Here is a 15,282-nt window from a genome sequence, read left to right as displayed (position 1 = left end):
TTTTATGTGGTGCTGGGGATCAAACTCAGTGCCTCACGAATGCTAGGCAAGTGCTTTTCCTCTGTGCTACAACCCCAGCCCCTTAATTCTCTTTTTAAAACTCTTCTACCCTATTTTTATTCCTCTTCAACTCACTTCGGAATTCAAAGCACAGGAGTGCAACTATAATAGGAAAACCTCTAACTAACAAGGGTTAGCACTGAAATGGGGAAGAAGGGACAAGTGCTCCAGTTTGTGCTTGCTCTCTCCCCTCACCCCATCACAAACTGTCAAATGTTTGCTTTTGGTAAATATTTTGGTCTCTATGAATCAAAGATAATACCCCAGCAAGGGGCGAACTGATCCAGTTTGGGTTGGTCTCCACCCACTTCTTCACTTCCTCCACCTATTTCCTGCATGGCCCTCTTTCTGTGTAAACAAATACAGGCTTTGGAGGGAGAGGGAGCAGTGTTCAAAACTAAAAACTAAAGCACACACATTTTAAATGTTCAGGTAAATGAATTCTTACCATACGCACATAGGTAACCACCTCCTTATCCAAAACATGGAATATTTTAAGCACTCTAAAAGCCTCCCTTTTGTTCTCTCCCAGCAAATATTGAATAGGGAAATTTTTAACTTAATAACTTTTCAGTGTTCTATGCCAGGGGTATTCAGCTCTCATCTTTCTACTAAACACACTTAGGGAGCATAACAATTTCTCTGGTATGAATTATTTAAAAAAGTAAACATGGAAACCGTCTAAATGACCAATAATTTAAAAAATGCTTTTGATGGTGCATCTGGTGGATTGAATACTATATAATCATTAGGCATGCTTTTTAAGAATACTTAATGACATTGGGAAATGTTCATAATTTGATATTGAAATAAAAAGCAAGATGCAAAAAAAATGTTCATACAGAATCTTGCTTTTGAAATTACACACATTCAAGGAAAAAGAACTGATGAAAATATAACAAAAGATAAATTTTGGTAAATTTTGGTGGTAAGATATGGGGTGGTTTATTTTCTTCTTTATAGTTTTTAATATTTTAAAAAAATCTTAAAAATAAAAATGTGCTACATTTCCAATCAGGAAAAAAATGTTTTATTTTTAAGTGTTGGGGCAACCTAAATAACCCACGCTAGGAAAATGCTTTTCTAAATGCCTGACAATTCCTTTCATTGTATAATATGCAATTTTAAAAAGGCATTTAGAAAAGTACAATAACTTGAGGAATTTCTTATTACCTAATAATTATATACCATTTTGAAACAAGTTAGAATGTATATAACTACGAATTAGGACCCAGAAAGGGGTAAAAAGTAGACAGTGGTTGCTAATTGTAAAACACAGGCATTGAAAAACGAATAGAAATTTTTTTTCAAACAAGATTATTTTTAAAAGTTTTCATAGTATCTGTGTGTTTAAGCTCATTTTTTGATCTGTATTTTGCTTTTCTTTTTTATATTTTGAGCTTTTATTTTTTTTTAAGAGGCAGGAATGTTAGGGGAATTTATTTCAATGCGTAGAGTCTGAAACTTGGTGGGAAGCAGTGTAGATGTGGCCTCTTTTGCTCTCAATCAGATTCCGCAGAAACCTTTGTGTGTAATGCTGTAAATCCTTAACTTTGATTAACGCTGGTACTGAACTACCGCAAAATCACTCAAGTGCCCAAGACAGGACATTTCTGGGAATTTCATTACATGAGACCTTCGCATTTATTTTTCCAAATGAAGGCTTCGTTTCGCATGGAATTGTTTCTCTTCTCCAGAGCTGGGGACGGGGAGAAGCGAATGTGCGAATCGAATTGCAGATTAAAATTGAAAAGTGGCTTTCCTGTTTGCCCCACAATGTCACCATTGCTTAGGACTCTCCTAATCCGATGAGACTAGTGGCCTCCCTTGCCTTAAAAGATGCAGGACAGGTCTGTGAATTTGACCCTGGCGACGCCCAAGCCTCTCTTCCCCAAAGGTCAGACAAAGGGAGAAGGCTTGGCTGGATTTTTTCCAGGGCCGGGAAGGCCTAAGAATCCAAGGCTGAGGAGGAGGAGGACAAAACAACAAATCCTCTTGGTCCAAAGAAGTCTGTGGCGGGTAAAAGCCAAATTGGGGGGGGGGGCGGGGGGGGGGACACGGTCAGCGTTAGTGGGATGACTCCCTCAGGTCTCTTACGACTTGCCTGTGAGGACCTGCTTCGTTGCATTTTCTCTAGCCCCCAAAGAGAAGGCTGGGAGCTTTTCGTAGGTTCCCCAGGCTTTGGGGTCTTAGCGGATCGCTGCGGCCCCGGGGGCTCTGGGAAGGCGCGGAGCCAGGCCGCGTAAGACACAGACGACCCCGCTTCTCCCCGACCTCCCAGAGCGCCCGCTCTTCCTCTGCTGAATAATACTGGGCCTGGAAAAGACTCCGGCATGGACCTTTGACTCTTCCTTTGCTGCAAGATCCCGAATTCTTAAAACAACAGAACAAAATAACTGATACCGTCTCCGCAGGCCGCTCTGAGGCCTCCGCACTCAGCCGATCGGTGGAAAGATCTGCAAGTTTCCCGGGTCCCGCGGTTGCCCCGGCTGGGGCTTCCTGGACCACGGATTCAGGGAGACCAAGTTAAAAGTTTCCAGATCCTGGGAAAGAGACCGAGAACTGCATTGGGGAGGGATGGGGGGCTCGGCAACCGCTCTGGTGGCAGCCTGGAACTCGCAGAGCCCGAAGTTACCGCGCACCGGGAGGGGCTCTTTCAAACCGCGGCTGCTGCCTGCGGCTGCCTGCGAACGTTCTCTAATAATGCATCGTCGGCCTTAGCTGTCATCCGATTATTATTACTTATGTATTTTTTTATCTTGATTGTTAGAAGAAATGAAGAGATTTAGTGCCTAATTTAAGGTAAGATAGCATGAATTACGGGTGAAGGAAAACGTTACAATGTTTTGATCCTACCATTGGTCTCAAGGCTATGTAGCCTCAATAATAGAGGGAGTTCTTTGTTTTGTTATTTCGGGTGTTTTTCTTTGTTCTGTTTTGGGTTTTTGTTGTTGTTGTTTGTTTGTTTGTTTTTCTGGCCGTGCTGGGATGGAACCTTGTTCCTGCTAGACAAGCGCTTGCACACAAAGCTACATGCCCAGCCACAATAACCGGGTTTTTAAATGTAGCCCAGAGAGTCTTCCCGGGAGGCAAGGATCAGAAAGGCTTTGAAAAAGCAATACCGGCTTGAGTTGAAGAGGCCTGGTCTTTCGCATTCTGGCTCCTTCTATAGGCCCCTCTGCCTTCTTTCCCCCCACAGGCTTGGAGTCCCCGTCTGGCTCACAGAGAGGTGAAGGAATGTTTATAGCCAGACTCAAGTTCAATGACAAAACCTTGCCTGGAGGGGGAGGGGCACTGAACTTCAACCGTGGTCGGACAAAGGCTAGGCGCAGGTCTACCGCGGGGTTGACTGGCTTGGTCCACCTAGGGTCAGAGAGCTGGGAATCCAAGGGATGGGTGCGGACCCTGCTGTTAGAGAGCTGCCTCTCTCTGCCCCTTGCCTGGAGCTTGTGGAATGAGGCCCCTAGCGACCTCGCTCGCTGGCCTCGGTGGAGTTGGACGGTTCTGAGTATAAATGGTTAGATGGTGTCTGATTAGGGCCCAGACATTTCCTTGGCATCCAGGACAGTGTGAGATGCTCCTAGTGTCTTCCTAACCAGCTCTCTCATCCGGAGCCAGAGCCAGAGCCGAGCTGGGATCCACACAGTTTTCCCATTGTGATCTGCCTTTCCCCTTTTTCTCCCCACCCCCACCCCGAGTTTTCCTCACATTTTTCCTGAGGGTTTTATATTCTGAGCATCTTTCGGAATCCTTCTATACTGATTGCATCTTCTTGGTAGCCTCCAGATGCCACGAGTGTGTGCATAAATCTTTCTTACTCCTTGTTCCCCATTTGTTCTGATTTGTAATCATTTACAAAGGTGTCTTTCCACCTCACAGTGACAGAGCTCATAGAATATAGTCCCCATGCTTCAGGGCTGCAGGCCTAAGATCTTCAAGACCTTAGGAAGAGAGATTCTATTTCCAAGGCATTTCCTCCTGCCTTCCACCCCCCATCGAAGATTTTGTGTACAGCAGGCATTCAGTACATTCAGTAAATGAGTAGCTGGTTGAACTAAATTTCTGCATGTGTTTAATCGCCTGTGTTTACACTTAGATAAAGATGTCTCCTCACAAGCTGGAGCTGGGTCTAGGGGTTTGAGTAAACTAGTATGGCCTCAGCTGGGCAGCCTCAGATGGGAACAGGTGTTTGTCAGTGTCTGAAGGGACCTAGTGTAGAGAGGTTTGTTGAAGTGGGAGAGAGGCTGGTCATCCCATTCTGTCAGTTGGTGGAGACCTGGAGCTTAGAGATTAAAAGGATTTTAAAATGCTTTGGGGCCCAGGTTTTGTGACATCCTTCAGGTAACTGACTCTCTTATTTTCAATTTATTTATTTTGTAAAGTATTCACTCAGTTCTAGAAGACAAGGATCAGATACTCTGATAAAGCAATACAAGTTTAGGTGGAAGAGGCCTGGTCTTCTGAGAGGGGCAGTGGCAGGGGAGGAGCACGATGGAGGGTGGGGAGTTAGGTGAGTCTTGGTTGTGTTTGTAGATTCATGTGTCCATTCTAAGACCAAGTTAGTAGTGGCAGTGGCTGGGGATGTGGGCATGTGGCCCATGTCTCTGTGCTAGTCTTAGTTCCCCTGCACCTGCAAGAACCTGGGATGAGTCCCTTCCAGTTGCTCCTCAGATCCCAGCACTCACCAAGCCAAGGAACTTCTGAGAGGGCACAGGTTTCCGGGGAAGGAAAGCAGGGGCCCAGAGGTTAAAGTACACTTTTGTTTTTTAAAGGACTACAGCTTTTCCCTTAAGGGGGATTTAATAAATTGTTATCAAACTAAATTTTGTCCAGTTTTTGAAAGTTATTTTATAAAATACTATAGTTTTAAATTAAAATAATACTAATAATATTATCTTTTTTTCTGTTCCAGGACTCCATCTCTTCAAACTTGGTTGAGGGCTTACTTGTTGTGCTGGCTCCCACCAGCAAGCCTCTCCCAAGCCAAGGCTGTGCACGTCTGGGTGCTTCGAGGAAGCATTTTCTTTGTCCCTTTTTGTCCCAAGTGATTGCTGGTCTTTCCAGAAACCAGCAGGAGGTGTCCCTGCCCTGATGTCTCTGTGAGAGTCTGCTCCAGGTCCTTCTCTTACTTACAAAGACTTCAAAATCCCCCAAATTCTTAGAAGACCCCCTTCCAGAGCCTCCTGAAGCAAATTCCAGACTGGAAAATCAGTAATGCCCTTGGCCCAGGCATTAGCTAGTTTACCTATTAGAGAGAAACCCTTGGAGATAATAAAAACCGGACCGGTCCTTGGTTTGAAAAAACGGGCACTTAACATTTCTCCTCATTCTGCCAAGGACTAGACCAGAATCCAGCTTGCTTCTAGGCCAGAGCTCAGCAGGAATCGGCTTGAAGATTTCAGCCTCCCAGTGGTCTAAGGCTCCACCTTAGGGGTGCACCCAAGCTTAGGAGAGGAATTACCAGAGAGCAGCCCTAACTGCCGGCTCCCTACAGAGTCTGGGGCGGGGCTCAACAAGACTGCCCACACCTGGTGGTTCCCCACTTATAGCTGCAAGTCTGGAGGCGAGGAGCCTGGAGCGAAGACTGGAATGCCGCCCCAGGCTCCTCGCCTCCTCTCCCAAAGCGGCATCTCCCAGCGGGTCTTCCGGTAGCTCTTGCCCTTCCCAGTCCCCCCGCCCCCTTTTGGCTTCCTCGCTCCTTCGGGAAGCCAGAGAAGTCCCCTCTCCCCCTCACCTTCCTCTTTCTTGCCGTAGAGCGTTTAGGAGTGGGGGGGCGGGGTGGAGACCACCAGCCTAGATCCTCAAGTTCAATGGCAAAGTCCCTCCCCCTTCCCCCCAGACTGGGTTCCAGCAGTTGCTGCTTTTTTTCCCTTCTCATCATACTAGGGGCGACTGAATTCTTTTGCTACCCCTCTGTCCCCCTCCTATTTCGGAGGCAATTTATACAAAGGGAGGGGGGCAACCATGGCATTCTTTCAGGTCTCCTTTTACCGCTCCAACCCCCCCCCCCAACACACACACTTCTACACACTGGAATCGGAGATAGAAAGAAAAGTTGGCATCGATTCTCCTTTGGATGTTTTAAATCTCTCCAGGCCCAGACCAGCGTCTGAGGAGAGGTACCCGGTGTCCTGCCCTTGGGCAGGAGGCCGAGGGCCGATCCAGTAATTTCTCCCCCCGTGAAAACAGAGAGCAACTGTTCAGGTGGGTGAAAATATCATATAAATTTCTTTCAAAAACGACGAAACCTCCTCCTTTCACCCCTTCCACAGCAGTCGCCTCCATGCTTTATGGCACGTTTACGGGAACGAGTTCATTTATTTAATTCGCGATTGTAGCTCTGGGGTTTCTGTTCGACAGGACGGAGGTGGGGCACAGAGCTTTCCCTGAAGGAACCCTAATTAAAGTGCAGCACTTAGGATCTTGAATAAAACTTTAATGAAAGGGAGGAGGGGAGCTGGGGACAGAAAGGGTTGCTCTGGATTGGGGGAGGGGAGCCGGCGTCGCTCCCCAGAACTAGGGGACTCAGTTATTTTTTTAAATTTCATGCTGCTAGGGCAGATTTCCAGCCCAGAACAACACCCAGTAGTGGTACCGGTGGAGGGGATTCAGGGCCGATTCCCGGCCCGCTGTGGCCCCGCTGGGTGGTGGACGGCGGGAAGCGTTTCTCTGCAGCGGAGAGAAAGGCCCTAACCACGGAGCCTCGGAATCGTTCTCCGCTTTGCCGTGGTCGAAATCTAGATTTAAAAAGAGCTCCCGGAGGTCGCGACCACACATTTCACCACCACCGCTATTTATCGTCCTCTGTGAGGCCTAATAAAATCTACCTGGTTTGGAATTAGAAATGATTTTGGTCTCGGAGCCCAGGTAGACGCGGTGTTTCATTCCTTGCTGAAAGTCTCGCCTGGAGGAGCACCGCTGACTCAGAAGGAGGGGAAGAGTGTGGAGCGGCGCTCAAAAGGAATTATGCCTTGTTGGTGGAAAGGCGAATTTTCCAGAGTTCAGGTGTGTGCCTCTGCGTCTACTTGTCAGTGAGAACGTCTGAAGTTACCTATTTTTGAATGCTGTGCTCACGCGTTTGTCTAAGTAATTTAAATAAAACCACGATTGTAGCTTAAATAGTACTTATTTAAAGGAAATAGCTGCAGGCGAGTGATTGAGTAGATTTTGTTGTGATTTATGTAGCTTTTGCGTTGTGTGTGTATGGGGCGGGGTGTTAAATTCAAGGCCTCGTTCATGCTAGGCAAGCAAGCGCTCTGCCACTGAGCCCTGATGTGATTTGGACACAATAAGAGTTTCACCAGTCGGTGGTGGGTGGATATAATTCACTTTGGGAATAAAGTGGGTGTTTGGAAAATGATTCCATAAAAAGGTTTAATAAAAAACGAAATTGATTTTTTTTTGCACAGGTTCTATACAAATCAATCAGAAAAAAAAAGGGGGTCACCGTGAATTACTATGGGAGGAAGGTGAATATATTATTCCCCTGGAAGGAAGACATGGACCAAAGGCAGATGGCGCCGCCGCCTTATTCTGAGTTCTGACCACCCTGTTCTTTTATTCGAATTGCTCTGTGCTGGCTCTCCTTGTTCTCCTCCTGGGCCTCTCAGAGACTGACTTTATACATGAACCGATAGATCTGCGGATTGATTGACTAAACTGCAGGCAACTCCTGGTCCTGGAGCTCTTTACACGCAACCCAGGACCCTCCAACCCTGCAGGCTGGAAGCTACCGCGCGACTGTAAGCCTGTAAGACTGTAAGCTCAGCTGGGCGGCCGGTGGGTTCCTTTGAAATTTCGAACATCTGCCGGAAGGGGGCGCCCGTGTCTTCTTTATAGTCTAAATACACGGGTTAGCAGAATAAATCTCTTAAACCTTCAAATCTTTTGTTTGCTCTGAAATTACTGTGAGAAAAAAAAAATAGGGCCCCGAAAATTCAAGTCCCTGGCAGAAGAATGGAGGAGTTAGGGTCCTGGAAGTCTAGAAGCCCCTCATCGCCCACAGGCCTCCACCTGGGTCATCTCCATCAACTGAGGAAGCAGTCCATCTTGTGGCCTTTACCCCTCCCCATGTGAGGAGCATTCGCCATGATGCTCCCCTCATTGATCTTACACCCTTTCCTCGTGCCCATCGGCGCTGAAGTCTCGCCACTTCTGAAGTTAGCAAGGGAAAGATTTGCTAGCATTTGGTCTCTTTGGTCAGGTTTGGGTTTATAGTGACAGAAATAAGAACCTGTAACATGAAAAGCTGCCCACACGTTGCTTCACTTGAAGGAGAATGTGGAAGGCAAAAAGTGATCTCCTCTGACCAGGGTGTGTAACCAAGGAGCTTAGACTAGACCACAGAGCTTGGAAGGAATTTTTCAGTCAGGAAGAGGAGGTCTCATTCTCCTCCTATCCACCCCCCTGCACACAAAATCTGAGACCCAGGGAGGGAGGCTGACCTCCAGCCTTCTGCCTTTTCCCTCATTCCTGGCTTTTCTGGTAAATTAATGTAGAAGAATCAGTACTGCTTCCCTTCTCATTCTTTTCCCAGGAGACAAGCCAGGGCTGGGATCCTACCCAACCACGGCCAGACACTTTTGAATCCCTTGGCTGGGGCAGCCACCCTGGAGTTTCCTCAGGAACTGTGAGCCCACTTGGAAAGAGAAAGCCCCCTGAAATGGTGGCTTCTGCCAGCCACTGCTCACCATCCACCCACCCACCATTGGAAATTTAGGTCCAGAGGGCTCTCCCTACTTTAGGGTCTGTGCACTGTATCCAGGGACCCCCACCAAATCAGAACTCAAGAAGGCCCAGGTTGGCGGTCCCGTCAGCCACTGGGCTCATGTACAAGACATCAGGGAACCATTACAGAGGTGGAAACCAATGTCTCTCTCAAGGTGCTGGCTCTGCAAAAAAAGAAAAAAGTCTACTCCAAGTTTCCAGAATTTTGCACTATGTATCCCAACCTGGAAAACAAGGTTGAGATACATAGTGCAAACTTTGGTGCCACTCTGCCTTCCACCCACCCAGGATTCAAAGTATGTGGACTGAGCTAGTGAAAAGGAAAGGAAGTTTGAGGCCAGTGGGATATTGGCCACCTGGAGTTCCTCCACCCTGAGTCCTGGTCTTTACACCTCTACAGTCAGTAGTTCTTTCACCCACAAAGACCTGCACATCTTCCCAGCCTGAGGCTCTTAAGTTCCTCTGGGTGTCTCAGAAAGACAAAGGAGAAAATGGGTGGTTTCCGCTCCTGCTGAGCTATCCCAGCATGCTTGGGACTGGCCTATGGGTAGCATAGATTACTACTCTCTCTTCCATAACTACTGTGTCTGATAAGCGCGCTCTACAATGCCACAAATATCTACTTCATGTGGCTCCTAAATGCCCAATAAACTATGGCCTACTTGGGTCGGAACCACCAAGGACTTTGAGGGCAGACTTGGTGAATTTGGGGGAGGAAGTGAGAAGCTTTGAATTACCCAGGCACTTCCTCAAACTCTGTTTCTCTGGAAGAAGGACAGACTAGAGCAGCCTGTGGCTTCATTTTCATGCAACTGAAAAACTGAAGCGTTAGAAATGGAGCTTCCCGATGGGCACGACCTAGAGAGTAGGTAGGGACATCCTGCCCAGCTGTCATCTTAGGAAAATTCTGGATGAGCATCACTTCCACAGAGGAATCTGCCTGTTTTCCTCTCCCCTGCTTTCCTGATGTCACTGGAATATGGGGGAGGGGTGGAATGAAAATAGAAGTGGGTCTGAGAGGAAGCTGCCCTGCAAAGGGATGGCTTTCCAAGTTTATTCATAATCAGTTCAACTCATGAAAGCAGTTTCTAAAGTGCTCTACAGAGCTCTAGATAGAAAATATGAGACTAATTATCATGGCAACTAGTACTGGTTATCATGATTATCACCACTGTTAGAATGAATGATTATGACTGGGATGGATTCTTTAGGAACCCTGGCAGAGAGAACTGTAACTCTAAACCTCACTCTCCTGGCACATACATACAGGATGCCCAGGCTGCACCTGAGGAATAGTCCAGGAGCCAGTGGCCTGCAAAGAATGTCATCTCTGGGGGCCCCTCACGGAGTCCTTTGCCCAGTCAGGCTCTGGCAAGTCTTCTGGTCTCCTCAGGACACCCCACCTTCCCCTTCCCCCACTCAGCCAGGAAAATCCCTCACGGGGTAGCGCTGGTCTTGACCTTGGCGAGAACCTTCTTTTCCTTGACCCTGCGGTTCTGAAACCAGATGGTAATCTGGCGCTCCGATAGACTGGTGGCTGCTGAGATCTTGCGCCTCTTGTCCTTGGTGATGAACTTGTTAGCCGCATACTCGCGCTCCAGCTCTCGCAATTGCCCCTTGCTATAGGGGATGCGTTTCTTGCGGCCGCGGCGGAAGGCACAGCCTTCGGAAGGGTGCTGCGCGCTGGAGTCTGTGTGTCAGGAAAGGGAGGGAGGAAAAGCACTCTCAGACCCCCACCTAGCGCCAACCTAACCGCAGACCCTGGCCCCGAAAGCTCCGAGGCTACGTCATCTTGCAGGCGCATCCAGATCATCCCACTGGCGCATGTGCGCTCATACTCCCCCAAAGCACGCTGGGGCACTCCCTGGATTATGGCTGGGTCTCTGATCACTTCTCAGCCTCTCCTCCCGCAGGCCACCCTCACCCATCACTGCCCTCCCACCCAGGAGTCTACAAACACACCCACCACACACAATCAGGCCTTTTACCCACGATCACATCCATCCACCCCCACAAGAATTTTCACTCTCCGTCACTTAAAGATTCTACAAGCAAATTCTGTACAGGAGTAAACACGTTTCTACACACACACACACACACACACACACACACCTTAGGTGGCAGGAAAAGTAAATTTTCTTTTGGAAATTGAAAACTTGCCCAAGAGAAAGTGAGGGTAATATTCTCTAAAGAATACTCAATGCCTCCTTTCCTCCCCTACAACCCTCACACTCACTGAATTGTTAGTCTTTGTGTAGAATTAGGCTGGGATTGTGTTGGGTAGGAAACCCTGGCCCTAACTCACAGCAAAGGATTCCAAGGCTCTCTGACATTGAAGAGCTAGTTCCAGGGCTTCCTGGGGGAAGCGAGGGAGGCTGGCTGACCTCAGGCTTCAGATAACATCCAGCTCAGGTCCCTCACATTGACCCTCTGGAGCCTCCATCCAGGCCCTCCAACAGGACCCTCATTTAGAATCCTAATAAGCAACGAAGCTCCTCCTCATCAGCCCCAAGTATCCCTCCTCTCCTTCCTCCTCCCAGGCAAGTGCCAGCGTAGCCCACTCTCAAGAGCCAAGGGGACACAGGGTAGTGGAAGTTACCTGCAAATGCCGCCTTCCAAAAGGGACCCGGTGGGTTCTGTTCACCCTGGCAACACATCTGGCTGTTCCAGCCACTGGCCAGGGCCCAAGGCTGATAACTGTCCACAGGCAGCAGGGAGTCATGTCGAGGCTCCCCAGGGGCACCGAGGGTCTGCACCACCGACACATCCAGGTAACTGGCCATAGGCTGGTAGGGTCCCGGATACCCTGGATAGAAGGCAAACTCGGTGGGGCGACTAGGGTACTCCTCTCCAGCTGCAGGAGTCTCCGTGGGGTAGGCAGCCAGAGTGGCCGCCTGGGCACAAGGTTTCAGCGAGCTCCGGGACACCCGGCAAGAGTAGTACCCGCCTCCAAAGTAGCCATAAGGCACTGGCGCTGGGGATGCCCCCTGGGGCACCCCAGGACACGGGTGGCATTGCTTTGGTGGCTCTGCAGAGCCTGGCAGATCCAGAGGGCCATAGTTGACAGCGGGCATTAGTGTAGGAGCCGCTGGATGGCTGGGCAGTGGGGAGTGGGCGACTAGATTCCGACCCCCTCCTGCTCCCAGCAAGCCTTCGATATCCTTGGCCCCGTCCAAGGTGGCATAATTGCCAGGCTCCATGGGGCCGAGGGTCCGCTCATGGGGCGCTGGGGGTGGGGGATGCAGAGGGTACCCAGCTCGCTCTCCCCACCCAGGCCCGGGGAATCCAAAGCGTTTTAAACCGCTCCCAGCTCGAACAGCGCCTGCATTCGCCCTGTCCGGCCGTCTTGACGCAGGAGACGCAGGGGCCCAGGCACGCGCGTTGATTGGCTGCGGCTTTGGGGGAGAGAAGCTCATAAAATCTTCCCGGCAGAAATTGCGGAGAGAGAGGGGACGAGGAGCAGAGCCCCACCTCCGTCTACTCCTCTCTCTCCCTGGCTCTCTGTCTCCTGCGCTTTGGCAGGTTTAACGAGAGAACAAAAAGCTCTCCCAATAAAGTGTCCATCTCCTGGGGGGGGGGGGCGGGAAGGGGAGTCGGGGGTGGGGCTGGGAGGCCGCTCCCGGCCTCAAAGGAGAACCCGGGAATGCGCCTAAGAGGAAGCTGGGAAATGAGGGTACTTCGGAAGCCCTTTGCTTTGGGGCCTGGGTACCATTCCAGTTCACTCCAGATGCCCCTCCCGACCTGGATGCTCTGAAATGAGCTCCTCTGATGCCCAGAAGTGCCTGGGACACCCCTTCCCCAGGGACCCTAACTCCTGCCCAGAAGGCTCTGGTGGCCCCAATCCCGGGTGAGGCGGAGCAAGGGGGCGGGAGACACGAACTCAACGTAGAAAACGTGCGGTCTGGAGCCCAAGACACCAGCGTCCAGGCCTGAAGGGGAAATGGGGCCTCTACATGTTGCCTGTGAAAGGGGGTCTGGATTTCCTTTTAAGGGTGGAGAGAGACTCACAAGATAATGACAGGAGGGAGGAAAGATGGGGGGAGAGGGAGGGAGGGAGAAGGAGAAAGAGTGAGAGAGAGAGAAAGAGACATTCAGGGATTGCAGCATGAAGGGCGCTATCTTATAAAATCCTGAAGTGCCAGTTGGAAAAGAGAATCTTTTCTCACCCTCCTTCCCCTTTGCTTCTGGGGAAGCAAAGCTTGGCTAACTGGTCATGAACCAAGTTTGGGGATCCTGGATCCCGAGAATTCAAGAGGCTGTCTTGACTGTGTGGAATTGCCAGCCCAGCCGCTCTGCCCCGCGGTCCTCTCCCTGTGATTCAGGAGGGCCAGCAAATTGTCCCTAGTGCCAGCACACTTCCACTTTAGCTGAGTGCCCAAAAAGTCCAGCACCACATCTGCTTTCTCTAGACTTTAAACTTCCTTAGAAGAAGAAGAGGAGCTCCAACCGCTGGCAATATTGCTTGAGGCCCCTCTCTTGGGGCCTATTGAGCAGTTCATTCCAAAAGATTCAGTTTCATTTACAAATCTGTCTTTAGAGGTTTTCTGTTTTCCTTCACTATCCCTCCCAAATCAAATCCTCTTATCTGCTTTTTCTAGAGCCCCCTTCATCCCCCCAGTTTTTCTGAAGAAAAACAGGAACTTTTCTAGTCTACACTAGGGTCTTGGCAGTTACTACCCTGAGTTCTGATTGAGTTCAGCCACAACCTCTCACCAACCTGAACTTGAACTTGAGCTATCTGGTGGGAAAGGGCCCGTGCAAGATGGAGTTACTTGGGAGTTGTAGGGCTGCAGTGTAATGTAGTTTGCTTTCAATGAATATTACTAATAATTGAGGATTCCAAACATGGAATCCTAGCAAGATTTTACCACATTTGAATTCAACAGGAAAGGAGGGAAATGTCTCCTCAATGATTTTCAATTTCTCATCGAAGAATTTTACTTGTCTATAAAAGACAAAAAATACCAGGATTTTCTCCTAAAGACTGATAAATTTCTAATGATTTTTATTTGATAGTTTAGGGATACATAGGAGGATTCCACAATTTCAGCATCCAGTAAGTAAGCAAACATATATACATGTACATACGCGTACGTGGAGGATAAAGCTTCCGTGTGTAAATTTATTCATGGCTATACTACAGTACAGGCATAAATAGATTCCTAAATTTAAATCATATTTGCACTCTAAAACCCAAACTTCCTGGGCATAAATCCAACAAAAAACGAAAATTATTATCTATCAGAAGGCATGTTTTAGTGCCTGCTTCTGCAGCACATGTGCTAAAATTGGAATGATACAGAGAAGATTAGGATGGTCCCTGTGCAAGGATAACATGCAAATTTGTGAAATGTTTCATATTTAAAAAAGGAAAAGATGAAGGAGGAGGAGAAAGAGTAAGACAAAACAGCAGAGGTGGTGTGTATTAGAAGGTACATGAAACTAGAAACAACCCAAATGTCCATCAACAGTAGGATAGGTAAAGAAATCAAGCTGGAATTAAACAATAGAGTATTATACAGGAATTTAAAAACAGAACAAACCACAGCCATACACAGCATGAATGCATTTCATAGATATGTGGGATAAAGAAGCCAGCCACACACAAAAAAATAATTTTTGTATGATTTCATTTTTACACAGTTCAAGAACAACCAGAAAGCCAACCTCAGTGACACATTCCCATAATCCCAGCTACTTTAGAGGCTGAGGCATGAGGATGGGAAAAGTTCAAGGTCATCCTGGGCAACTTAGTGAGTTCTTGTTAAAAACTAAAAAATGAAAAGGGCTGGAAATACAGCTTGGTGGTAAAGTGTGAGAGGCCCTGGATTCAATCCCCTATAGAAGTGGGAGTAAGGAGAGCATGTGAAGGACCAACAAAATTAGTGTGTGATACCAGAGGTCACAATAAAAATTATCCTAGGGGGATTGCTAACATAAAGGGGACACAAACAAGTCTGTGGGGTGCTGGAAATGTTCTCCATCTCAATCTGCATGTGCTAGAGTTACATGGGTATGTCCGTTTTGTGAAAATTGCACAATTTTTATAAAAATTGAAAATTGTATGCTTGGAATTTTTACACTTATGTATATCAGTTTTACCTCATTTTTAAAAGAAAAAATAATTAGAACAAAAAATTTAAAATTCATAGTAGCAGGGTTAGGGTGTAGTTCAGTGGTAAAGCACATGCCTAGTATGTATAAGACCCTGAGTTAGAGCACAAGCACTGAAAAAAAATTATAGAAGAATTGTCTGCAACTAAGCTATTTTGGAGATACGATGTTTATACCCATGTCCATGGAAATAGCATTAAAGTGCATATAACTCTGAATTGTTGTGGGAGGAAGACAAACTTTGTCGCAGAGACACTCACCAGCTGTGCTAGAGACTCACACAAACAGATACATTTCAATACAAATAATACTATGGGTTTTGTCTTGGTTATAATTCATTTAGCATCTACTATAGATTTGGGGGAGCAGTTCTGGATCTCA

The 15,282-nt window shown here is 47.9% G+C and overlaps 1 protein-coding gene and 1 non-coding gene across 2 annotated transcripts; one reads left to right on the top strand and one right to left on the bottom strand.

Moving 5' to 3' along the window:
• Nucleotides 1-10,223: 10,223 nt before the first annotated feature.
• Nucleotides 10,224-11,987, bottom strand: Hoxb13 (homeobox B13). Its single transcript, XM_046420330.1, has 2 exons — nt 11,387-11,987; nt 10,224-10,477 (listed from the first exon to the last, which is right to left on the bottom strand). The coding sequence occupies exons 1-2, from the start codon at nt 11,985-11,987 to the stop codon at nt 10,224-10,226; spliced, it is 855 nt and encodes a 284-aa protein (XP_046276286.1).
• A 2,058-nt stretch (nt 11,988-14,045) lies between these two features.
• On the top strand, nt 14,046-14,152 carry LOC124076609 (U6 spliceosomal RNA). The gene has a single exon (XR_006846400.1). It is a non-coding gene; the product is annotated as a U6 spliceosomal RNA (small nuclear RNA).
• The last annotated feature ends 1,130 nt before the right edge of the window (nt 14,153-15,282 follow it).

This window comes from Marmota monax, unplaced genomic scaffold, assembly GCF_021218885.2.
Source record: "Marmota monax isolate L192 unplaced genomic scaffold, Marmota_monax_Labrador192_F-V1.1 WCK01_AAM20220418_F8-fsc00064, whole genome shotgun sequence".
NCBI classification, from domain to species: Eukaryota; Metazoa; Chordata; class Mammalia; order Rodentia; family Sciuridae; genus Marmota; species Marmota monax.
This window is presented reverse-complemented; position numbering and strand designations above follow the sequence as displayed.